This window comes from Piliocolobus tephrosceles, chromosome 2 (genome assembly GCF_002776525.5).
Source record: "Piliocolobus tephrosceles isolate RC106 chromosome 2, ASM277652v3, whole genome shotgun sequence".
Classification (NCBI taxonomy): domain Eukaryota; kingdom Metazoa; phylum Chordata; class Mammalia; order Primates; family Cercopithecidae; genus Piliocolobus; species Piliocolobus tephrosceles.
In genome coordinates this window covers 38796675-38823874 of record NC_045435.1, presented here as the reverse complement: position 1 = coordinate 38823874, position 27200 = coordinate 38796675, and the positions used below count along the sequence as shown (strand labels likewise).

The following is a 27200-nucleotide window of genomic DNA, read 5'->3' as shown; positions in this document are numbered from 1 at the left end:
GGCACATGGGTAAAGGTAGACTGATTTGACTGTGGAGAACTAGAGAACACCTGCCACTCAGACATGGAAAACTTCCTGTTCCAAGCAGGAAGCCATGTTTAATGTGCCAGAAGTTTTTAAGTTTTAGGTCATAGTGGATATCTAGGGTTTTATGTAAAATTTTTGATTTTTAAATGTTAGCAACTGATTGAATTTTTTAAAAATAATCTAAATAAAGCACTTCTAGAGGCCATGTTCAAATCACGGGACTGTGGCTTTGCAACCTCTGTGACAGTCTCCATCTATAAACATCTCAATAGGCTTTGCCGATTTTTTTTTTTTTTGTGAAAATGTAACCAAAGTTTAACTGTCTTTAAGAGTCTAAAGAGAAAAAGTGTAACAGACACACATAGAGAATTTCAGATGGTACTAAAGGTATCTGTATAGACTAATTTTTTTTTACAGAGTATTTGCAAAATACTCAGTCTTTAGGAAAGAAAATGAATGCTGAGGTTGCATGAAAAAGAGTGGTATTTGAAGGTTCAGGTCTGTGTCACAGAACTCATGCTGTATTCAATCACCCGTTCATTCAAAAACAGCACTTCATGCCTCTCATTTAGTTCATTTTGTGTATATAAATCTTAGCTCTAAAGTAATTGTGATTTATAGGAGGGAAAGTATGTGCTATTCCTATTCGTCCTGTTCCACGATCCACATCACCTTGCACAATGCAAGTCATAGGGAGATTATTTTAAAAGCTTCTGTTGCACAGAAGAGTAACTAATTATACAGGACAAGTAAATGGACCATATATTTTACTCAGGTGGCTGGCTGCCTGATTAGAATTTAGGTTAGATTTACTTGCTTCCAATGAACTTAAAGGTAGTATCTAGCATCACAGAAAAATTAAGTGTTACCTAAAAATTCAGATGGTCCAATGACCCACAGATATCTCTTGGGTTGCTGATTTTAATCTATTTGATCATTTTTGGTAATATCATGGGAGTTTTTCAAACATTGAATGTCATCTACTTTATTTGATTAAGTAAAGACTTGGACTGCAGGGATAATGGCTTAATAGCCTGTTGTGCTGTCATAATGCTGAGTCCAGTGCTCTCCCACAGCTGATGCTCAGTAAATGTAGCTGAATGATGAACTCATGACTGATGATGGTTCTGGTGTTTCTGGTCCCAACTCTCCTATCCACATGGGAACGTGCTAATCCATTCTAACCACACCTTCTGACATCTTCCTAGTGATAAGGCCACACTGTGCTTTTATACTCTGCATTAAAATTTCTATGTCCATATGGAGGGAAATCCTATGGTCAACTCCATTGCAATATGTGGGCCTTATTTGGATTCTGCTTCAAACACAAAGCTGTAAAAACAAAACGCTTATGAGATAGTTGGAAATTTGAGAATTGATTTCATAATTGGTTAAATAAAGGAACTATTGTCCATTTATTTTAGATGTGATGCAGTATTGTGGTTATGTTACTTTTTTAAAAAAGAAATGTTATTGTTTAAAATAAATATTGAATTGTTTATGGGTAAAATGATATGTCTGGGATTTGCTTCAAAATAATATAGAAGGAAGGGAAATAAATGGAGATAGAGATTAAACATACTGGCCATAGGTCGATAACTGTTGAAGTTCAGTGATAGGTACAACGGACTTCATTATACTATTATGTCTACATTTGGATATGTTTGAAATTTTCCTGAATAGGAAGTTAAACTTTTTCTACATCTGTAACTTGTCTTAAAATTTGTTATGCTACAACTACAACTACAAGTATAAACTACTTCCTTACTTTCCTGTATGGGGAAATGAATGAAAAAAGCATCCTGTCAGAACAAAAAGACATTTGAAAAAACATTAGGTCTCAGTTACAAAATAATCAGAAATGAGTGGCACTGTACCTGAATATTTTCATGATCGCTTGGGTGCAGCAGAAAGTGAACCTCTTGCAAAGTTTTCAGCTGATTCTTGCTACTAAATTTGAACACCTCTGAAATGATTAATTCAGCAAATATGGTTTTAGGAAATCCCAAGTTTCCTGTTCCTATTGCTGGAAATGCAATTGATTTTAAGGATAAGCTGTCAGTGATCTCCATACATTCTCTGATTATGTCTTCCATGATCTGAAATGCACAAAGCACATCCTTATACATCTTGTCTAGAAATGGGAGTTAGAACAAAAAGGACAAGAATTTAGCAACCTTGTGACCTTGAATACTCCTTTTTGCTTTCAATAGTGATTAAGGGCAATCAGAAGAGGAAAGAAAAATACAGGAGAAGGAAAGGAAAAGGAAAAGAGAATACGAGAGACTTAAACACATTCACAATGAAGGAAAGAAGCAAAGCAACTACTGTTCTTTTCCTTCATTCTCTTCCATTCTTCACACCCTTCTCTGGCTTTCTTCACTAAGCAAGTAATAATATTATGTTCAGTAACCCTTCCCTGAGCTCCAATAATTATTGAGCACAATAATTCATTTATATTATTAACTAGTCCTCAGGAGAAGTCAGCTACAGCTGAAAGAAATGGCCACATGATGGAATCTGCCAAAAGCGTGATTATTATGGAAGAGAAACAGACAAGGCCCAATCTATGTCCAATCAATATGCTACTAAAAGAAGAACCCAAAGGGCTACCTGACTTCCTAGAGAATTCAAAACCAGGGCCAACCTTGAGTGAAGACGTGCTACCATTTCTCCACTCCGGAGCTACCACGTGAAGCACATAGCGACAGTCCAGATTCCAGCTGTTGGTTTTGAGCACTGTGCCCACGCTGACAGCCATCCCTTGTCCAACTGTGTCCAATTCGTCCTGGAGCGCTGGTCCAGCTTTTTCCAAGAGAGCCTTAGAAAGAGGCCCTCTACTAAGCTCAAGATCAGAGGGAACGGAGTTGACAACAACATCCGTCTGAAAGACAAAACCAAAAATTTGTTTCAAATTTTAACAAAAAGCATTCATCGATGATTACTATATTTGAGCCACTGGGCTTGGCACAATGGGAGACAACTAAGATGATTAAGGTTTCAGTGATTTAAATATCAACACAAGACAAAGTGTTACTAAATACTTATTTAAGTGGCACTTAGGAACAAAAGAGAGCAGTCAAAAAGCAATCTATGAATGGTATGGCATCACTGGAGGAGTCCAGAGAAAGCTGTTTCAGTAACTAGTGAAGACACCATGGGCAATGTGGGGTTTGAGAAATGGGAAGAATTTCAGCAGGCGGAGCGAGACAGAGAGCAGCATGAACATAGGCATGGTGGGTTGTGAGCTGTGAACAGATTAATTTGATCTGAGGGAGCTTCTGCAGCAAAATGGTACACTCCAGGCTAGAAATGTTACACTGGGGGTAGCCTGGGGGGCCCACCTCGAGTGCCAAGACATCTGGACTCCCTGACAGGCAGGGAGCAGCCCTGGAAGCTTTTTCATCAGTGAATGTGAGCAGATTAGAGAGGTCAAGAGAACAGAGAAGAGGAAATGTAGCCAAGTGATTTTCAAAGCTGGCATGCCTGGGTCACTAAGGAGTAATGCAGAGCAGTTATTGCAGTCATGGAAGCTACGCATCTATGGGAGTGAAAGGAAAGCAAAGTATGACTTTTTTTAAGAGAGAAGGTCTTGCTCTGTCACCCAGGCTGGAGGGCAGTGGCATGATCATAGTTCACTGCAGCCTTAAACTCCTAGCGTTCAAGTGATCCTCCCACCTCAGCATTCCGAGTAGTTAGGACTACAGGTATGAGCCGCCATGCCTAGTTGGGAAAGAATGTCGTGACATTTGGTGTCAAAAGGGATGAAATTCATTCCCATTTCTGATGCTTGGTCAAAAGAGCTGATTTTTAAAAATGAGACACAAAATTATTTTTAACATTTTGAAATAGTGCAATGGTTAAGAGCCTGAACAAATTCCAGTCCTGGCTCTACCATTTGCTAGTTGGGGGATGTGGGCAAATTACTTAACCCCTTTAAGTCTCACTCTCTCATCTGTGAAGTGAAAAGAATAATAATCCTAGAATCTGCCGCATGGCAGTGAATGAGAAAATGCATGTCAAAAACAGCACAGTGCAGGCTGGGCATGATGGCTTACGCCTCTAATTCCAGCACTTTGGGAGGCCGAGGCAGGTGGATCACCTGAGGTCAGGAGTTAGATATCAGCCTGGCCAACAAGGAGAAACCCCATCCCTACTAAAAATATAAAAATTAGCTGGGTGTGGTGGCGGGCGCCTGTAGTCCCAGCTACTCGGGAGGCTAAGGCAGGAGAGTCACTTGAACCCAGGAGGCAGATGTTGCAGTGAGTTGAGACTGCACCACTGCACTACAGCCTAAGTGACACAGCAAGATTCCATCTCAAAATAAATAAAAAAATAAACAAACAAACAACAACAACAACAAAAACCAACACAAGGCTCGGTACATAGTAACAACCAGTATTAGCTATGGTTCTTGTAGTTATTACTTAAGCTTACTGTAAGTAAAAATCTGTTTTAAATCTTCCAGTTCAGCACTTTAAACTAAAACAAAAAATATTTTAAACAAAGTAACAACTCAAAAAAGAAAGATGGCACATAGAAGAAAGTATTTGCAAATCATATATCTGATAAGGGACTTATATCCAAACTAGAGAAAAAATAGTAATAAAAAGACAAATAACCCAAATGAAAAAGAGAAAATATAAGCCAGGTACTTTGGCTCACATCTGTAATCCCAGCACTTCAGGAGGTCAAGGAGGGAGAATCACTTGAGGCCAGAAGTTCAATGTTACAGCAAGACGTGATCATGCCACTGTCCTTCAGCTTGGGTGATGGAGCAAGACCCTGTCTCTAAAAATAATTAACTAACTAATTACAAGTGGGCAAAGGATCCACATGGACATTTCTCTAAGGAAGATAACATTGTCAAAAAGTACATGAAAAGATGTTCAACATCATTAGTCATTATGGAAATTCAAATCAAAACCATAGTGAGATGTGACTTCACACTCACTAGGATGGCTATAATCAGAAAGAAGATAATAACAAGTGTCGACAAGGAGGTGGAGAAATTGGAACTGTCAATGTTGCTGACAGGAATGTAAATCAGCGCAGCTGCTTTGGGAAATGATACAGCAGTTCCTCAGATGGTCAAACACAGAGTTACCATATGACCCAGCCATTCCACTCCTAGGTATATACCCAAGAGAACTGAAAACACATGTTCATACAAAAACTGGTATACAAATGTTCATAGCAGAATTATTCATGGAAGTCAAACAGTGGAAACAATCCAAATGTTCATCAACTGAAGAATGGATAAATAAAATGTGGTCTATCCATACAATGGAGTATTATTCAGCCATAAAAAGGAAGTAAGTTCTGATACATGGTAAAACATCGATAAACCTTGAAAACATTCTGCTAAATGAAAGAAGTCAGTCAGACAACCACAAATTGTATGATTCCATTTATATTAAATTTCCAGAATAAGTGAATCTATAGAAACAGGAAGTAGATTAGTGGTTGCCTAGGGCTGGGGAGGTGGGTGAACGGAATGGGGAGTGACTGCTAATGGGCACAGGGTTTCTTTCTGGAATGAAGAGAATGTTCTAAAATTAGACTGTGGTAATGATTGCATACTTCAGTGAATATACTAAAAGCCACTGAATTGCACATTGTAAACAGGTATGGTATGTGAATTATATCTCAACAAAGCTGTTTAAACAAAAAGGATGGTGATTGAGTGTGATGTTAAGCAATTTTCAGCTTTTCTCAAGACAGTTGTGATGTAGAAATATGCTGAAACAGCAAATATATTCAGGTTAATATAGTTTCAATTGTGTCACCTTTTATCACATTATATTGGACACTAGATGGATGCTTAGATATACTTTTTCTTTTAAACAATTCAAAGCAAAACATTTGGCAAGTTTATTAAATTTTGTTCATTTCACTTAATATCATGTAAAGCACATATTCAACTGTATTTTGTTTAAAAATGATGAAGATAAGTAACGCCCAGTGCTGGTAACTTAGGACTTTGGTCTTGGTCTTTGAATAAAACACTCAGACTTGATGAAACTTTCATTGTATTGTGATGTCTGTTTTCTTTTATATATATTGTGCTAATTGATCTTCCTTTTAAAAAGTGGGGCAAAAAAGAGCCCAGCAGCATTCTTGGGTGGCAGGAAGGGCATTCACCCAGCTCTGGCTCCCAGGGTCCCTCTGGCAGCCCCGAGCACATTCACTCCACACCAGCAGAGGAAGGTTGAGGCAAATATCCACTGGAAGACACAACTATGGCCATGCCAGTTAAGACAGTAAGGAAAAACGTTTCTGTTGGTTGGGAAATAAGTGCTGCCCGGCATCTGCCCCTCACTGCTCCCACCATCTCCACCCTGACTCCCCTGCCAGGACTCCCCCAGATCTTCCAATTAAAGAAGTAGTGCCTGGCACAGTAGGAGGCTTCAAGACCCTGGGCAGATGGCTGCTGTTCTGATTAGTTAGACCCTATGTTGCTAAATAAGGTGGTTCATGCCTGTAATCCCAGCACTTTGGGAGGTTGAGGCGGGCAGATCACCTCAGGTCAGGAGTTGAAGACCAGCCTGGCCAACATGGTGAAACCCCATCTTTACTAAAAAAAAAAAAAAAAATTACAAAAATGAGCCGGACATGGTGGCACGCGCCTATAGTCCCAGCTACTAGGGAGGCTGAGGTGGGAGAATCACTTGAACCCGGGAGGTGGAGGTTGCAGTGAGCCGAGATGGTGCCACTGCACTCCAGTCTGGATGACAGAACGAGATCCTGCCTCAAAAAAAATAAAAATAAAAATAAACATTTTAGCCCGCCCGCTGCTGCCATGCCCCTACAGCCTACAAGAATTGTCCCCACATAACGCCTGGCACCTGTAACTTCCTCAGGTCCACTTTTCACTTCCTCACTGGTGTTGGGCGCTGATGGTCCCTCAGACTCTGGCCCCAACTCACTTTTGCTCAGCATCGTTGACAAGATTCCTGTCCTCTGCAGACCCTATGCTCTGATTGTTCTGTATCTGCTGTCAGTAAATTAGGAAATTAGTCTTAGATTTACCAAAACCTGGCAGGTGTAAAGTATAGAGAACTGTCTAAATGTGTGATATTATGGATTTCTACAACTACTGGAAACCTAGAAATCTGACCTCTACACACTTTCAGTTCTCACAAATAATTGGCCGATCTCTATTAGTAAATGATTTGGTAAGGAGCCCAGTTATCTCAGGAAAATTGTTAAAAGGTGGGCATGGAGGGCATGGGGTTCTCTGCCTTGATTCTCCCCTTGGTCCTTATCTTTCTTCAGCCCTGCATGAGAGTCGCTGACTAAGTGGAGTCACAGTGCCCTGGTGGTGTTCTGTAAAGGCAACACTCACCTTAGCATTCTGCACGCCTTCTTTCACCAGCAGCATCTGCAGGCCTCCCGGGGACACCAGACTTCCCTGTTTCCACGATGTTTTCCCAGGCCCTGCTGCTGCTGGTAAACTGGGTGGGGCAGCTGTATCTGGCAGGGTGGCTTTACACACAGTTTTCACAGCTTCTGCAAAGGCCTCAACGATCTTCTCAGATACATCAACAAGGTAGATTTCTTTCAAGTAGTGTCCATCCTTCTTGCGTTGGAAGTTTTCCTTGATGGCAGAAACAATGGTCTCCACGCATCGGCCTAAGGGAAAGCCAAAGACTCCAGAACTAATAGCTGGGATGGCTATGGATCGGTACTTGTATTTTTCGGCTAGATGGAGACTTAGTTGCACAGCTCTCCTTAATAGGTACACACACCTCGGGGCCGCATCTTCGCTCCAGCGGGGCCCCACTGCATGGATCACATGGTGGTAGGGCAGCTTTCCTGCCTTGGAGATGGTGGCATTGCCCGGTAGGAGTCTGCCGTCTTTCTTCACTATCTGGTCACAGTCGGCCTGGAGCTCAGGGCCAGCTGCTTTTGAGAGCACAGCGGCCAGGCCACCATAATGCTTAAGGTCCTCATTAGATGCATTCACCACCACGTCGACAGGAAGCTGTGCCAAGTCACCCTGCTGCACAATGAGCACGATGCCGGGGGCTAAGGCCGTCCGAGAGAAGCACTTCTGCCCAGAGGGGCTGCCTCCCTCCTTCACTTCTTCATTCTCCTGTAGTTCAATGTAACAACCAAACAACCGTTTGATCTCACGTTGATAAAACCATGCTTTATCCCGGAAGAACATCTTGGCTCCTGGCTTATCAATATGGACACTTTTAACACAGACTGAATCCCGGGCTTGCTTGACGATGTCCATTGCCTTCAGTACTTCGGTCTTTGAGCCAGTTAGTAAAATGCCTTTTTGTTTGTTCTCAGGATTGAAACTTACCTGCATATTTGTCCTCTTTATCTTTGGCCAGAATAGCTTCTTTTCTGTCTTTAAATAGTCAATAACTAAGGAAGGCTTTACTTCAACCAGTCTCTCTATTTTCATGTTTTGTTCAATGAAGTTAAAAAGCAATGCATAGGTTTCATTTACTTCCTTTACACAGCCTGTAATAATGACTTCAGCTGTGGTTTCTGAAGATAACTCATTGATGATTACAGTGTTTGGGGAGGAATTTTGTTTCTTATGCAAATTATGAGTGAGCCCTTTCCAGTTCTTGCCATTAAGAACATCTTTGTTCTCAACTTCAATGCGCTTATAATCTAAGGCACTGAGCATTTGCTTTTCAGCTTCTAACAGGGCTTCAGAAGAACAGCTGGTTAAGAGAACAGTTGTACCCTCTAGCTCATAAAGTGCAAGAATTTCCTGTGCTATGAAAAGACACTTAGAGAATTCCTTCCAGTTTACCTGTTGCAAAAACTGAAAAATCTCAGGAGAAACCTGAATGTTTTTCTGAGCCATGGTGTACACCTTTTCCTGGATTGCACACTTGACTTTATACACATCTACACTAGGTCCTTTCAAGCACAAGTGTTGAGTGACTCCATCATAACAAATCTCTATCTCTGGGCACTCTGTGCGTAAGTGGTCCAGTAGACTGCTGTGACACAAAAGAAAATACTTGCCTGGAGAAATGACCATTTTTTCCTTCAAACTCTGCTCTTCCCTTTTAATTTTTTGAGTAGTGCTTTCTATTAACTCCTTGACTTGTACCTCAATGCTTTGGACATCCTCTGATTTCCCTGCTAAGATTACCATTTCCTTAAGTGTATCAAACTCAATCAAAATCCTGTCATCTTTCACATCATTTTTTATGATGTCCCACATTGTTGGATCCACTTTAACTGGGGTGACTCTATATTTAGACCTGATGCTAGAGAGTGCTGTGGAAGTATCTGCCTGCCAGGTCTTGACTCTCGGTCTTCCTTCATTGACTAAGGTGGCTGCTGGTCTGATGGTAACTTTACCACTGAGTTGGGACCACGTGAGCTCACAGTGACAACGCCTCATTTCATCATTTATCTCCTCAATCAGGTGATTCTTTTTCTGTAAGAACTTCCATAAGGGAAGATCTAGTGACTCTTCAAATGGTGCTGGAAGCTTGATCAGAGGCTTCTCCTTTCCATACAAGGCTGTGCCCAGTGAGGCATAGTACGGGAACACAGAAAGCGGCATTTTATTGAAGTCGAGTTTTGTGGCCATGATGGTGTCTAACACTTAAAAGGAAAGAAAATAACGTAAGCCCAGGATGATATATGGCAAATAAAAACAAAACAAAATTTTCCTATTTTAGAGAAAAAAAAATCTAATGTTTTTCTAACAAAGGAAAGAAATAAAACAAAATAAGACCACGATGATATGTGGCAAAGAAAAGCAAAACAAAATTTTCCCATTTTAGAGGAAAAAAATCTAATGTTGGTAGAATTGTGATGTTACAGCATATTAAAAAGCAGCACTACTCTCAAAGTGCTCAAATAAAAACTGGTATGGGTTAGCAGTGCATAGGTGCACAGGTATCCCTTATTGAATGGAATAATTACTTTCTAGCCAAGATCCATCTATGTTGAAGTCCTGTTAATTAAATTCCATTTACTGTTTTCCTGATATTACTGACATATCACCATCATGTTAAGAAATATATGAGTTTGGTCACAAGCGTGAGAGTAATGTTTGCCCTAGTATAAAAAATATTTTGGTGTTCAAAGTGAAGCTCACCTTAGTATTATGCTATTTGGTCTTCCTGTACAGTCCTATAATTTTAGGCTTCAAAGTTGACTTAGATTAACATTAATACCTCGAAAGGGAGGAGCATAATAAGAAATTATTATAGCTTAGCACGTGTCACACACTATTCTGAGTGCTTTACATATATTTAATTCATTTCATCCTCACAACAACCATTTGAGGTAGAGACATTATTATTATCATCCCTACTTACAAATGATAAAACAGAGGCTAGGAAAGGTTAGATAACTTGGATAGGGTTACATAGACTACAGATAACTCAGCTAAGATTCAGTGTTTGTCAAACCCCAAAGCCCATCCTCTTGCCCCTCTACCAAACCCGAGTCATCATCACGTCCTCTGAGAGCCCAGCCCCACAGACTATGATTCAGTAAGACCCACACCTCCTCCTGGCCCTGCTACAATCTCCTTTTTCCACTTCACTGGAACACTCCCATGGGTGTGTTTGTGTGTGTATGCATGCGCATGCTCTTCTCTTCCAAGCCCCTCCTCATTTTGTGTAAGTTATTAGGCAGAGCATCTGCAGAAAGGGAATCAGAATGTGCTCTAATAACAACTTGGGTTAAAAGAGCAACCTTTGTGGAAAGCTGTTAAAGTAACTTCACCTTGTGTGTTATTGGGTCCTAGAGCTGGTATCAAGCATGATGGAAAGACAGTGGCCTTCAGAGGCCCAAACATACAGCTTCAACTTCCCAACGTGGCCCTGTGGCAGCCCTAAGCCTGGGCAGTATTTGTGATTACCAACATACTGAGCACTGTCAGGCACAAGCACTTTGCTGGTATTATTTCATTTCAACCTCACAGCACTCCTCTAAGGTAAGCAGTAATGTGAGTCCCATTTTACAGATAAGAACATAGAGGCTTAGGTGGGTTAAAGTAACTTGGCCAAGATTACAAAGCTAGTAAGCACCAAAGCCAGGAATCAAATTCAGGTCTGTCTGACCCAAGAACCATGGCAGATGTCATCTTAATATGTCTTCAAGTCTCCATCCTGCTTTGCTTGTCTGTAAGGACAAAGTTTATCTAACCGTGCAGATTATTAATGGGATTGTGAGATACTGTAGCAGAAAAAACAGCCAAAGATCTTACAGACATAGGTGTTCAATGAAAATTCTCTTCCTTAAAAAATAAATCAGATTTTGTAAAGTTGAACCAAATAATTTTAGAGTAAAATGCCTAATTTTTTCCTCTCAAGAAATCTACATAAAACACAATATTGTGCAACAAATTCTCTTTTAAACCAAGCTCTATCTACCATCTGCCTCATTATTGGCAACCCATTGTGAATGGTGAACTATCCTATAAGAAAAATTAACGTTATAGGTAAACAGGAGATTTGGAAAAAGGAGAGAAGTTAGGGTATGTGTTATGGGACCAGAATACCCAAGTTCAAATCCTGACTGTGTCACTTATTAGCTGCGTAATCTTGGGCAAGTTATTGGACCTTTCTGTGCTTCAGTTTCCTCATGTGTAAAACAGGGATTATAAAAATCAAGAATGCCCATAAGACAGACTGTCTGAGTGCACTTGGTAACACTCTGCGAAGCTGTGCAAATGTAAGTTATAATTAAAAGAAGGAGAAGCTAAGCTGGATGCAGTGACTCATGCCTATAATCTCAGCAATTTAGGAGGCAAAGGAGGGAGTATTGCTTGAGCCCAGGAGTTCAAGACCAGCCTGGGAAACATGGTGAAACCCCATCTCTACTAAAAATACAATATATTAGCTGGATATGGTAGCATGCACCTGTAGTCCCAGCTACTCTGGAGGCTGAGGTGGAAGGATCACCTGAGCCTGGGGAGGTTGAGGCTGCAGTGAGCCACGATCATGCCACTGTACTCCAGCCTGAGGGACAATGAGACCTTGTCTCAAAATAAATAAATAATAAAATGAAAATTAAAAAATAAAAAGAAGGAGAAGCTAGAGAACAAAAAAGAAAGTCAGTATATCACAGATTGTGGAGGACAGAGAATGAGTGAGTTTGGAGGAGGAGGTGTGGTCAAAAAAGTTAGATGGTACAAAGGGATCAGGGAGGAAGGGAACCTTTGAGAGGACCCCATAGAGTTTACATGAATAGCTCTGGCAGAAAATAAACCTTCGGTAAATAGTACTTAACATTAGTTGTGTACGTGCAGAATAGCCCTTCTGAGGAGAAACCCAACAGCCCCATGCCCTCAAGATGTTTGAAAACCCTGAAACTGTCAACTCCCACCACAAACTGGGAGGTTAATTTCTAGGGTAGAGGATTTTATGTACCCATCTCTCTCCCCAGGCCCAAGACCAGGCAGAAGGAGATTTGAATATGTGACAGAAGCTCCTCTTTGTCCCTTTGCCCAAGGAATAGTAGATCTTTCATTCCATTTTGATTCAAACCATACTTTTACCCAGTTTTCCCAACTCATAAAAATTGAGTTGGGAAAAGGGAGGTTCCTTCAAGTACCCTGTTGAAACAATTTCTCTCAAGTGAGTGGCATACCACATTATCTTATGTCATGCCCCACCCTTATTAATCCCAGGCACAATTTTCCTTCTTTTCCTAAGAAGCCTGGCCCCCTAATTCCTTCTGCTCAGCCTTGACCTCTGAGCACAAGTAGAACCTCCAAGCTGACCTCGTATATGCCTCAGAGAACTGGCAGTCTTTGTCACAAAACACTCACAAGTGTTTCTCTAAGGTTCAGCTGGACATGGTTTTCACAGGGTCACTCCAAACAATATTCCAGCAGGCATCCACTGGTCATGTGAAACCACTCCTGTCCATTTTTGAATGACGGTACAATAGGTGAAAGAAGTAGTGGTACTGTACAGGAACTCTATGAGTTGCTGAGTATTTCTTTACCTAACCTTGTTGTAATTAACTTGAGAGTTTCTATCAAGTGTGTGGCTAAAACACAGATCATCTCCTTTTTAATATAGTATTTCAAAGATCCCAAGAATGTATTTTTCAGTCCATCATAGGTAGAGACTCATGAAAGAATCTCCTTAAATCTTTCAAAAACTTGACGCTGCTTCTCTAAAGTCTGAATCATTGGCCTTATTAAGCATCATATAACCAGATGAACAGGATTATTTATTCAATTCCCAAAGAAATGCATAAATAAATAAATAAAACACATCAGAACTAAATTGATAACTGTTAAGCTCAGCTAAAAATGGCCTAGATTATGCCAAATATGACAGGTTAATAAATATTACCTTTTCTGTCAAAAAATTCAATCAGAGCTGAACTCTCTTCAGGAAAATATTCAACATTGACAACTCTTCCCCCTCCACTATAGGGATTTTCAAAGAAAAGTTTTAAACTGTAGTCATCAGCACCAGGGGGCAGGTTTTCAACCCTGATGGTTTTTGTCACTTCCAGAAGTCTTGGAGAAAGCTGAAGTTGTTTAATTGAATGGTGCCTGGTACAATCGTCAACAAATCTTACAGTATCTACAAACCAAAAAAAAAAAAAAAAAAAACAAAGAAAGAAAATCAGTAAATTTTGATTGTATCATTATGTTGTATAGAAGAAAATGTCTGGCTACTAATTGAGTTAAAAGGGAGAGCTAAGCACTCCATTTTTAGACACAAGATCTTAATACCTACATGAGAATTTACATACCTAAAACTCCCAGTCTCTGAGCGACACACACGCGAATGTCTTACCTCGATTGCTGCCACTGAGCTATGTCCCCACTTCCTGCCCCAGCCGTCACCAACCCTCCTGAGGGCTTTCCCTACAAATCTCATTTCACCCCTTTCTCAAGCCCTTCAATGGCTCCCCATTACCTGCAGGTATGAGTGTTGACACTCCTCAGCCAGGTGTACAATGCCCTTGGCAATGTGACTCGAAACTAATTTCCAAGCATCACCTTTGGTTATTCCCTGCCATTCATTTTATTTTCCATGTTGCCACAAAAACTAGTCATTATTTTTGTAAACCCCGTCCTCCTTTAAAGGGTCTTTGGGTATATAATTTCCTGCATTTGGAATGCTCTTCCCCAATTTTTTATCTTGATGCTATTCATCTTTCAGGACTCAACTGTCTCTTTGATAATAAGTATTGGCCTGGCGTGGTGGCTCATGCCTGTAATCTAAGCACTCTGGGAAGCCAAGGCAGGCGGATCACCTGAGATCAGGAGTTCGAGAACAGCCTGGTCAGCATAGTGAAACTCCGTCTCTACTAAAAATAAGAAAATTAGCCGGGCATGGTTGTGCATGCCTGTAGTCCCAGCTACTCGGGAAGTTGAGGCAGGAGAATTGAACCCGGGAGGCAGAGGCTGTAGTGAGCTGAGATCATGCTACTGCACTGCATTCCAGCATGGGCGACAGAGAGAGACTCTGTCTTAAAATAATAATAATAATAATAATAATAATAATAATAATAATAATAATAATAATAATAAGAAGAAGAAGAAGAAGAAGAAGAAGAAGAAGAAGAAGAAGAAGAAGAAGAAGAAGAAGAAGAAGAAGAAGAATCAATGGTGGGCCCACGATGTGCCAGGCACTGTGCTAGGTTCTGAGGATACGGAAATAAACATAACAAGTCTCTACCAGTGCATCATCCATGAGGGAGCAAGTCTTGAGAGCAAATAAATTGCCTATTGTGGGATCAAATGAGGTGGGAAGACTAATACTGGGAATCAGACAATGATTCCCAGAGTAAGTGGCTCTTATCTGGGTTTTGAACAATGAAGAGGGGTTTACCAGATGGATAGGGAAACAGCTATGTCAAGCAGATGGAATATTATTCTGGACATTATCAAATGGTACTACTGGAGTATAAACTTCACAGAAGCAAGACCAGGCCACCTTGTTTGAAAGGGGGTCCCTTTCCTCCCATTTCCCACAGCTCTTTGTTCACAGCTTAGAGAGACAGCTTCTTCTCTTGGACCTTCCTTATTTGTTTACATGTGGGCTTCCTCCCCGACCCCAGGCTGTGAGTTTCTCAAGGGCAGGAACCTGATTATTCATCTCTGCCCACAGCACCTAGACCAGTGCCTAGCACATATTAGGCATTCAAGATTCTGATCAATGTACAAAAGCAAGTCCATTTAGTTTTCCCTTTGTAAGAAATAGTAATAAATTTGAAATAAGAATAGCTCCCTTTGAGTCCTTACTATGTCTCAGGTACTACGTTAAGTTGTTAGGTACTTTCATTTTCTTTATCTTCTTTTTTTCTTTCTTTTTTTTCAGACACGGGCTCTCACTCTGTCACCCAGGCTGGAGTGCAATGGTATGATCTTGGCTCACTGCAACCTCTGCCTCCCAGGCTCAAGTGATTCTCCCACCTCTGCCTCCTGAGTAGCTGGGAGTACAGGTGCGCGCCACCACGCCTGGCTAATTTTTGTATTTTTGTAGAGACGGAGTTTCACCATGTTGCCCAGGCTGCTCTCAAACTCCTGGACTCAGGCTATCATCCACCTTGGCCCCCCAAAGTGTTGGAACTACAGGCTGTGAGCCACTACACCTGGCCCTATGTCAAGAACTTTTCAAACATTATCTCATTCAATCTTTACAAAAACTATATTAGGTAGGTATTATTGTGACATTATCTAAATGAGGAAAGTGAGGCACAGACAGGACAATAACTTGGTCAACCTCATATAACTAGTTAAATGGCAGAGCTGGAATTTTGACTCCATGACCTGTGCTCTTAACCACTCCACTGCCATGGCCATGGAAGAGTGAAGGCTTAGAATTGGAAAATGTACTTGTTTTGGGTGGTGACAGCTCTCTTCCCAATCTCAGAGATTGTCTACAGATTCCTGACAATTACCTTAAAGAGTACCCATTTTCTGCATTACATGCACTTACTCATACCTACATATGTGAACCACCATGAAAGTGCTAAAGAAATATCTGGTAAAGTGATAAAAGAACAGGTGTAGAGGTAGGCTGCCTGGGTTCAAATCCAGTTCATCCATACATTTGCACCTTTGTGTTTTGTCTCCCCAACTGTAACATGGAGATCAATAATAATAATCTCATAAGGTTTTAGAAAGGATAAATAAATTAATACATGTAAAGAGGCTGGCATAGCACCTGGCTTATAGTCAGCACTCTATGAGTGTGTGTTATCATTACCTTCCACGAAGTCCAGTTTGGTAATAAAAATATTTACTTCACCCAATGAGATAACACGTGAAAAAGCCGACTCCTTTACTTGGAATCACTTGGATTTTAGATGCCTATTTTGCTGTGTTCACACGCTCTCTTACTCTCTCTGCCTGTCTCTCTCTTTCTCAGTCACACACACACACTTGGGTACTCCTGCAATAACGTTAATTCTACTAAAAATACCGGAATTTGGTTTCAATATGAATATGCTTCTTTTTCAAAATAAAAAAAAAAAAACTATATTAACTTGGAAATCTCTCTTAGTAGCTACTAGAAAGAGTCAAACTTTCAGAGATGTCCCACTAAGAGGTATCTCAAGTCCCATGACGTGGTGCAAAGAAGATAGACAGAGGAAGCGTCACTTCATCTTACCTATGTGCTTTTGAAAGGTAACAACAGCGACATCAAAATCTCTTATTACTTCCAGTTGAAAGTCATCACTGGACAGGCCACTGATGTTCTCCACTAACAAGGTAAGCATTATGTCAGTCACATTTGCCTTGAGGTTTTCAAATGCTACCAAAGAGGAAATATTTTCACATTCCTCTGGGATATCTTCAATTTTGTCTGATCCACCATCGAGAGGGAGTTTTGCTTCCAATTCTTCTGACACATCTGATTTTAGGAAGACAAAAGAGGTACAAGATGTTATAGTTATCTACTACGGTCTTAGCAAAGTAAGTTATCACAAGACACTGCCCTCTTTCCTTGCCAATCTCTTGGCTAACTCACAGAAAAACAGACCTTGGATGGCTTTTGGCTTTATTTAAATAAAAGCAACATGTAACATGTAATTGCCTATTACTAAAGTTCATATTTTTAAATTTTCATGTTGAAAAAATACATCTGTATTTTCAAGATTATAGGCATTATAGAGATAAAAAGATTTTCATTTATTGCTGGTGGGTACATATATTAACCTCTGGAAATGAATTTTAAAAATTTGTACGCAATTATTAGTAATAAGAAAAAATATTCACACTACTTAGCTAAGTAAATAGTCATTTATAGAACAATTTACATTATAGGACTATTTTTATATGTGAATTTTATATTAAAATTATACATAATTGAGGTTTAATTTTATTACACCCTTTTCTGCCTGGCCTTTTTGAGGAACCTGCCTTATCCTTCCTAGCACTTAATATCTATTTCTAGCACAGCACCGTACTAAAATTATTGAACTAAGCTTCTCAAAAGCAAGACGCATGTTTATTCATCCTTGTATTGCTGGCATATGGTATATAACTGAGGCTCAGTAAATGTTTGCTGAATTGGAGATTTACTGCTTGGGTCACTGGAGGAAAGCAAGACTATCTGATGGTGCCCAAACATGGGTATCACCTAACACATTATACTCCGAAAAACAGTTGAGTTCCCATCACTGAAGAGAAAAAAGGATCCCTATAGCAAATGATTAAGGAATACACACAGAAGGTGAAATGGCCAAGGGCTGCTGCATACAAAGCCCATTGAATGGCAATCACCCAGCTGACTCATTCCTCTCCACTGTTGACCATAAAAGTGAGTTACACATACAAACAAGATCAGTCTCACTGTATGCTTGTCCACTGAAGCATGGTGTATACGATCTGATCTTTAGGCATTCTGTGGACAATTATTCAATGGGGACTCTTATCGTGTTCAAGACCCTGGATATAAGGAGAGGAAAGAACATAAAAACATTAGATAAGACATTTACAGATTTTCTAATGGAGGTATATGAGAAAAATGACATGTGTAAACGTTCGCAGTGGCAGCATAAAATGCTCTGTGTGCACCAAATCCATTTTGCTTACTTCCTGGACAATATTTCTCAAGTTTCCTGCAGTTCAGTTTCCACAGTAGTGTCCCTGCAGTTAATGGAATATGGGTGGAAGTGAATTCCACCTTCAGGCCTGGCCAATATAAATCTCCTTAATATGAAACCCCATTCTCCCTTGCAGTGACCTTGGACACCACATTTAGAGATGATGGTGTCAAAGGGTGGAAGGAGCCTGGGTCCCTGAATGACCACATGAAGTGGTTGACACTCCCACCACCACCCCAGCTGCCAACTACACTGAACTCCGATGAGAAGGACAAATAAACTTGTGTTGTGGCCAGGCGCAGTGGCTCACGCCTGTAATCCCAGCACCTTGGGAGAATGAGGCAGGCAAATCACCTGAGGTCAGGAGTTCGAGACCAGCCTGGCCAACATGGTGAAACCCTGTCTCTACCAAAAATACAAAAATAAGCTGAGCATGGTGACACACGCCTCTAATCCCAGCTACTCAGGAGGCTGAGGCAGGAGAATTGCTTGAAGCTGGGAGGTGAAGGTTGCAGTGAGCCTAGATTGTACCACTGCACTCCAGCCTCGGCAATTCCATCTCAGAAAAACAAACAAACAAACAAACAAACAAACAAACTTGTGTTGTATTAGGTTACTGATTTGGGAGGTTGTTTGTTACAACAGTTAGACCACTCTGTTGTGTGCTGGCTGTCATGCCATGAATACACTCGTGCTAAGTTTAAAAAAAAAATACCTTAAGGATAGAGCAACTACATAAATTAGCACTAAGTGAGACAGGTATAACAAATCAGAATGACTGCTGGGCTAGGGAGGAGGCTATATGTGTTTAATCCCTGCTGCCGCTCTTTAGCCATGTGACCTTGGGCATGTCTCTTAATCATAAAATGAGGGTATAAGACTAAGTGAACTGGACTGAAAGAATCTTTCCAGCAACATAGTTTTATAACCCCATCAATATTAGACGCTTCACCACAAGAAAGGCTTAATTGACCAAAAAAGAGCATTAACAATCAAGCCAAGAGTCCCAGAAAGAGATACAAGGGCTGGGCTGGCATGGAAAGACTTGAGAGAAGAGGAGGAAGTTCAGCAGGTCTTGCAGGGTATGTGGAACTGGGTAGAGAAAAGTGGGATAGAGGTAACTGTGAGCAACAGAAGCACGGGGAGAGTGCTGCAATTGCCTCAGACAATTTAGAAAACAGCGATTAGACTGATGTGGCTCAAAAGGAGCACATTTGTGCAGAATAAAGAAAATGAGGCCAGAAAAGCAGACTAGATCCAGAAGGTGGTCTGGACTTTATCTCCCAGTTTGTGGTAAGGGTGAGTCATGGAAGGTTTCCATGAAAAGGATGGCAGGCTATTTAGCAATAGTGCAAAGGGCTGGTCAGGTTTAAGGAGAAGCGTGGCAGACACAGACAGAGCAAGCAGGGAGCGCCTGCCATGCTGAACTTGTGAGGTAAAAAGGAACGGCCTGTGGTGAGAGAAGGATGGATAAGGAAAACTTTAAAAGAAAATGAGGCTGGGTGCAGTGGCTCATGCCTGTAATCTCAGCACTCTGGGAGGCCAAGGCGGGAGGGTCATTTGGGGCCAGGAGTTCAAGACCAGCCTGGGTAACATAGTGAGACCATGTCTCCACAAAAAATGTTAAAAATTGGATGGGCATGGTAGTGCATGCTATGATAGCCCCGGCTACTTAGGAGGTTGTGGTAGGAGGATTGCTTGAGCCAGGGAGGTTGAGGCTGCAGTGAGCCAAGATAGCCTGAGTAACAGTGTGAAACCCTCTCTCCAAAAAAAAAAAAAAAAAAGGTCTCTATGATCAGCAGATGTGAAAGGCGTGATGCGTGAAATGTCTAGTCGGTGACAAGCAGACTGATTGTATACTTCAAGAGAAATGAGGCAGCCAGAAAGGGCCCCTGCTTGGGGAGGAAGATGACACACATGGCTTCGGGCATGTTGGCTCTCATATATTTCCCAAAAGAAGGTCAGACGGAAATTCTGGAATTGAGAGAGGAGTCCAGTCTGGGGATGTGGATTTGAAAACACCAGAATTTCCGACCACAGGTAAGCAGTATTTCTCTACTCTTACCCTTGTCTCTTCTCCAAGACCTTCCAAGTGCTGGTTTCTACCTTTCAGACACAGCCCAACTAAGCTTATCCTGCAACAGGACACTAGCTCAGTGCTGACATCACCCGACACTGGTGTGTGTGCCTTTCCCTGCCCTGTCACCTCCTGCTGATGCCTCAGTTTTAAACTTTTCGCATGAGGTTTCGGGCATGCCTAGTGCAGTGTCTTCCGCTATCCCCATCCCTGAGAAACAGAATCCAGTTAGTACCTACTCTCCACCCACACTTTGCTCAGTTCTGAAACTGTCTACCACGTTCCAATTAATTTCAAGAGTCCCAGCCTTAGGGGCATCGTCAGGGATCAGTATAGAGTAACCATTCAGCAAAGAATCTCTGCTTCCCTTAAAGGAGCCAACTTAAGTATCCCGTGTAGACCACCCAAATTCCTAGCTGGCTACTATCCTTAGAGTCCAGGTCAGGTAAAAACAGGTTAGCAAATGGGCCTAAAATCCCCAGGACAATGAAAAGTCTATTGGTGGAAGGGGACTGGGGCTTTCGCTGGGAATACATTTGGGAGTTTTAAGCAAATTTAAAACAGTGCTAACATGTCAGTTAAGACAGAGTTAAGGTGAAAATCTACAAAGTCATAAGAAACACAGATGTGATTAAATTTTAGATCTAGGGCTATAGAGCAAGAATAAATATGCACATAGAAAACCACTTCCTGGTCTGAAGTTGAGCTTGAGAGTATAGCACTTAGGCATCTTCCAAGAAAAAGATAAGGCCTTAGGAGACCCCAACAACAAACACTGGGAGCTGGGGGAGCCAGTTCCACAAGTGAAGAATGGAAAGCAGGAATTACTCTAAAGAGACAAAAAATTCCTATTTCATGAAACTCCTGAGCTGCCTAAGAAAGCCATGCATATTAAATTCTACAGTTTTAACAGGACATCCATATTAGATAAAAATAAGCCATATATCCCTATCCAATCTTTTTGCCAAATAAAGGCAGCTCTTACTCTAGTGCTATTTTCCAAAAGAGAAAGTTGCAGAACACTACATGTTCTCAAGATAATTTTAATATTAGAGGACAATGATGATATATTGTTCCTTTTCCTTAAGGTTTAGATACATGTATCACTTTATCTCTCTGGTTCGGTTCATTCAGAGTGGTTCACTTCCTACCCTTTATAATAGCATGCTTAGCTATGAAAACTAGTTGCTTCTTTAGTAAATGCCAGGTGGCATGACAGCTCAATGCCCAGATGCTAGTTGAGCATTGGAGTCCACAACAGCTAATTGGTCGCTGGCTGTTTCCTACAGCAGATGAGATAAGAAGAGCTGCCATCTTTTAGAGAACTGCAATCCTCCAATCCAGTCCTGCACCAGTGCTCAAAAGCCTGTGTTCACAGAGGAGTCACAGCTTCCTGTTTTGGCTTCAGAGCACAGCACCCTCACACCCAGTGCTCAGGAAGTAGTGCTAAGCCACGTGCGACTCCCTTGGACATATCATGTCCTTGCTTCTCAGCGGCTGGCTCAGCACAAGTGGAAAGTAAAGATCAGCTCATCACCACCTCTCTGGCACTTCTTTGCCCTCCCCTCTATTGCAACGTGTCTCCCAGGCCCCAGAGAGAGCAGTTCCAATCGTTATGACCTGAGCCCTAAAAGCCACCCTCTGCACAGCTGGCTCAGAATATGAAGAGGATGCAGTCCAAGGCAGCTCCCAGCGGAGCACATCCTGCATTGTGAAAGTCAAGAAGAGAGGGCTGACTCCCTCAAGTGCTGCCTTTAATAACTGCTTGGTGAATGTCAGAGTCATCTCAACTGAAATTTTACCTGGTTCTTTAACATCTTCTTTGGTCTTGGATTCCTGAAACGCAAACAATGAAGCAGCATTAATACATTATTAACAATTTCTTTACATAAGAAAATGTCCTTGGGACCAGCCTGGAGATGGAGGAAATAGAAACAATAATGAAAAGGTCTGATAATGGTGCTCTTGAATACATCTGGGGCCATACATAGTGGCATATTCACTTTCAAGTCACAAAAATTACCAATGAAGACGAGACACAAGTAACAGAAACCTCAATTAACACCAAGTGTTTGGGAATATGAGGTACATCCTACATCAGAGAAACATCTTAGCTCATAATTTCTCCCTTGTTTAATATTTATTGAGGCTGAACTTGGTGATTCACACCTGTAATTTCAGCATTTGGGAGGCCAACGTGGGAGGATCACTTGAGGCCAGGAGTTCAAGGCCAGCCTGGGCAACATGGTGAGACCCCATCTCTAAAAAAAAATTTAGGAAAAAAAAATTGGCCAGGCATGGTGATACATGCCTGTAGTCTCAACTACTTGGGAGGCTGAGGCAGGAGGATCACTTGAGCCCAGGAGTTTAAGGTTACAGTGAGCTATGATGGTGCCACTGCACTCTAGCCTGGGAGACAGATCAAGGCACTGTCTCTAAAAAAGATAAAAAATTAAATTAAGGCCAGGTGCAGTGGCTCACACCTGTAACGCCAGCACTTTGGGAGGCCAAGGCAAGTGGATCACATGAGCCCAGGAGTTCAAGACCAGCCTATGCAACATGATAAAACTCTGACTCTACAAAAAATACAAAAAATTAGCCAGGTGTGGTGACATGCGCCTGCAGTCCCAGTTACTGGGGAGGCTGAGGTGGGGGGATCGCCTAAACCCAGGAGGTCAAGGAGGCAGTGAGCCATGATCATGCCACTGCACTTCAGCCTGGGCAACAGAGTGAGACCCTGTTTCTGAAAAACAATACTAAAACAAATAAAAATAAAACATTTACTGAGTGTTTATTATATATAACAAGAACTGTGCCATGTGCTTTATACAGATCATCTTGTTTAACCCTCACAATAATCCTACGATCTGTTGTTGAATCATTATTGTTACTATTCCATTTTACAATTGGGATGATACTTAATACATGTAGTATGGATTGCTGTCTCCTCAAAATGACATACAAAATAAAACAAATATAACAGGTTCCAGGTTATAAAGAACTCAGGAGACACAGACCCCAAATTTTACATCCCAAACCACCATTATTATAACCCCCAAATCTTGACTTTTCCAAATGTGTTTAAAATCACATAAAAAGTACCCCCAGCCAGGTGTGGTGGCTTATGCCTGTAATCCCAGCATTTTGGGAGGCCTAGGCAGGTGGATCACAAGGTCAGGAGTTCGATACCAGCCTGGCAAATATGGTGAAACCCCATCTCTACTAAAAACACAAAAATTATCTGGGCATAGTGGCGTATTCCTGTAGTCCCAGCTACTCTGGAGGCTAAGGCAGAAGAATCGCCAGGAAGCGGGGGTTGCAGTGAGCTGAGATCACACCACTGCACTCCAGCCTGGGCGACAGAGCGAGACTGCATCTAAAAAAAAAAAGGAAGTACCCCCTCTTACTTTATCCCATACTACCCTACCCTACCACTGCCCTTACTCCCCCTGCATTTGTAATCTGCTTTTCTCACTGCAGTTTGCTTCATATTTTTCTTTCCAGTGTATTTTCCTCGTTGTGATTCTCATCTCACACATCTTGGAAGACCTAAATCCCTTTTATTCATGCCTAAAGTTTACTTGCCTGTGTTAGAAGTTCCTCCTCAAAGACATGATGGATTTCGTCTGTGGTTGCAGGTAACTGGACAGTTAATTTGAATGTTCCTTTTCCTTGCAATACTAACTCATGATTTTTTCTCTCCAGAACCTTCTGCCGAACTGAAATGTCCAAAGGGGGGAAAACAGCCAAATGACAAGCAATCTTTATTTACAAAATTATTCTATGATTTCTATGGGCTGCATTACCATCCATCAATGGCTTCGTCGGTTTCTCAAGAGAGGCTACGTGAAGTAAAAGAGGAAAAGTTTAGCAAGCAGATATGGATTTGAATTGTATCCTTAAACTGACTTTTTAATATTGACCATGTTTCCTAATAAGCCGTACTTACAAAGCCTTAGTTTTCTTGTCTATTTGTAAGGTTAATGGACATATGTTGGTAATGTATGATAAAATAGACACATCTGAAACAGGGTTTAAAATGTTATGTCAATTTATACCACCTTTTCAGAAATCCAGTGAACTGTATAAAAGTGAGATACAGCTTCCCATTCATTTCTTTTTGCTATACACGAATACATACAGACAAGTGCTGGTGGGCTCATTCTTATTATCTGCCTATTAGGTTTATATGAATCAAATCAGGTTATCCTGTGGGCCCGCACCTGTTGAGGCCATTTCCTGGCATGGAGGGTGGAGAGTGGAGAATATCCTCTGCAGAAGAAGAATGCATTTTGGGGACTTCAAGGGTAAGTCATTCATTGTTAGCAAATTCCTGACCCTTGTTACTGAGAAAGTGGTTCCTCAAGTAGGAAACTGAAACTGACTAGGGATTTTCCACCCCCAAGAACTTTGACCATACTAGGTTTTGAGTTTGTTTTTGTTTTGTTTTTTGTTTTGTTTTGTTTGAGATGGAGTCTTGCTCTGTCGCCATGCTGGAGTGCAGTGGTGCGATCTCTCCTCACTGCAACCTCCTTCTCCCTGGTTCAAGTGATTCCCCCGCCTCAGCCTCCTGAGTAGCTGGGACTACAGGCGCACACCACCACGCTCGGCTAATTTTTTTGTGTGTTTTACTAGGGATGGGGTTTCACCATGTTGGCCAGGATGGTCTTGATCTCCTGACCTTGTGATCCGCCCGCCTCGGCCTCCCAAAGTGCTGGGATTGCAGGCATGAGCCACCGCGCCTGGCCGGTTGTGAGTTTTAATAAGTTTTGGGTCATCTGTGCTGGGCGGTAAGACAAGAGGGGCCACTGGAGCAGCCTGGGGGTGGAGGAAGAGGAGTTGTGCGCTGGGGCTGGTCAAGGATGATAGCCCAGCAGTAAGACTAAAATTTTTCTGCTTAGAGGGCTAGAATTGAGTTATTTTATCATTACAAAATTATATTTTGTGATATTTGTATTTTTATTCATTTGGGGTTGTCAGCAAACTACCGAAATTCTGAAACTTTAATACATCAAGGTCACCTGGGATGCCGGTTAAACACATGCTTACCACCCACCCCACATTCACCCAACCTGAATCTCTAAAACAGAGCTGGGAAGGTGCCTGGTTAACCTGCTCTCCAGGTGATTCAGATGGGTGAGACCTACTTCTAAGGATAATGGAATCTAAAGAAGAAAGAAGCATCCTTAAGGGCCAGATCGATGGTGATATTGACCTCTGAGGTCAAAGTGGGGAAAACTCTCAAGGAAAAGCGATACCCAAAAGGGAAAAGATCACATAGTTGCCCTTCTGAGCACTCCTTGGTGAAATTAATCCTAGGAAAACATGGTATTTTGTTTTCATAAGGGCCATGAGCCAATCATGTCTCCTGTCCCCCTCCTTCCTTCCTTCCTTCTGTGCACTCTTCTTTTTCTGTTTCATTTTTCCTTTTTAGATCCCTTCTGGGGCCCTATAATTGCACGGCCTCAGCCTCAGCCTCCTTGCTTCTCCTCTGGCCCAAATGCTTCTCCAAATCCAGAGACAAGAAAGCGGAATTAGGGGTTGACTAGATTCCGATGGGTCACCATCCATAAGATGCCAGTGGAAAAGGTGCCCATTCTGGGAGCTGCAGGTCACAGGCTTCCCATTGCAGACCAGGGAGGCCCTTGAGCCAGCAGATCATCGGTGGGCTCTTGACCCACCAAGTAGTGGGGAGTAGGGGAGTGGGGAGTAGTGGGGAAGAAGGGAAAAAGCCCCTTAATGGCCTGTAAGGAGGGAACTTTGCCGACTTTCCCCCTCCAAAGCTCAAATCTCCCAACCCACTGTCACTTCAGAATATCATCCTTGCTCCCAATCTGAGCACTAGAGACTCAGGGAAGAGGCCCCGGCAGGCCGTCGACAATGGGGACCTGTGGTGGATCAACAGGCCCTCCAATGTGGCCGCTGTGACGGCTCTACGTTGACGTTCAGGCCGTGTGATTTTAGGCAGCGCCTCTGCCCCTCTCCCAAGTGACCCCAGGACCTCTGGGAATCTCCAAGACCCACGAGGAATCTCTGTGACTTGTCACGTTTCTTAAAGAAAAGGAAAAGACAGAAAAGGATGACAAGAGGATAGACTCACTTCACAACAACAACAAACAATAACACCACCACAACAGGGAAAGACAGAAAATGATCGAGGGATAAAGAGTCACTTGCGCGGTTCCGCCGCCACCTCCGGGCCGCGCCGTTAAGCGCCTGGAAGCGCAGGGCGCCGGGGAACCGCAGCGCCCCGGGAGCGCTCGGAGTCCATTCTGTCGCCCCCGCCCCCGGCCGGGCCACCTCCGCTACGGCAGCCGCCGGAGCCGGGCGAGTCCCCCTCCGGTGTGTGCCCCGCAGCCATTTCCCCGGAGGGAGGGCAGAGGTGCCCCCTCCTCACCCCACCCCTCGCGCCCCTCACCGTCCTCCGGGTAGAAGAGCACCAGGAAGCGGGACGGGCTCCTGGGATCCTGGTGGACCTCACACTCGCCGCCTCCCGACTTCTTCCGGCTCTGGAAGTACATCTGCAATTTGGTGCTCAAGTTCTTCGGGGGGTCGGGGCCCCAAGAGCCCTCGACCAGCAGCGGGAAGGAGCCGGGCACAGCCATCCTCAGCACCGCTCTCCGCCGGACTGCAGGGGCCGCGCCAACTCCGGGCCGCTAACTTTGACTCTTTCGCTTTCGTTTCCTGGGAAACTCCCAGCCTTGGTTTCCTTTTGCCTTCAGCCTAACACAGCGGACCCAGGAATGGTCGAGTCATCCCCCGCCCACCTCTCCACCTTCGCATTCGGCCCACAGCCAAGGCCAAAGTAACCCTTTGGGGCTGGCCAGCCGCGCGCGACCCGGGAAGGCGGCCTCCGTTCACCTGTGCTCCGCGGGCTCCCACACCCCCTCCTAACTCCGGCCCCACTGCCCGCCGCTCACCCCAACCGCAGATCAAGTCGGCAGCTTTGGGGCACCAGACCTTGGCCAAACACAAAGATCATTTAATTTTTGCCGCAAGCCGACCCTTTACAAAAGAATAAAACGACTCGCAAACTGCGGCCCTTTTAGAATGTTTGCTGCCTATTTGG

General features: G+C 42.6%; 1 protein-coding gene across 1 annotated transcript in view; it reads right to left on the bottom strand.

Annotated features, from left to right (window-relative positions):
• The window catches only part of PARP14 (poly(ADP-ribose) polymerase family member 14), a 50310-nt gene extending 23310 nt beyond the window's left edge, over positions 1-27000 (bottom strand). Inside the window, exons 1-8 of the mRNA XM_023214737.3 lie at positions 26550-27000; positions 23717-23850; positions 21934-21967; positions 16617-16859; positions 13338-13574; positions 7376-9618; positions 2675-2911; positions 1905-2126 (exon numbers count right to left, since the gene is read on the bottom strand). Coding sequence (XP_023070505.2) covers positions 1905-2126; positions 2675-2911; positions 7376-9618; positions 13338-13574; positions 16617-16859; positions 21934-21967; positions 23717-23850; positions 26550-26736 — 3537 coding nt within the window. The 5' untranslated portion in view covers positions 26737-27000. The remainder of the gene's footprint in view (positions 1-1904; positions 2127-2674; positions 2912-7375; positions 9619-13337; positions 13575-16616; positions 16860-21933; positions 21968-23716; positions 23851-26549) is intronic.
• Positions 27001-27200: the final 200 nt, after the last annotated feature.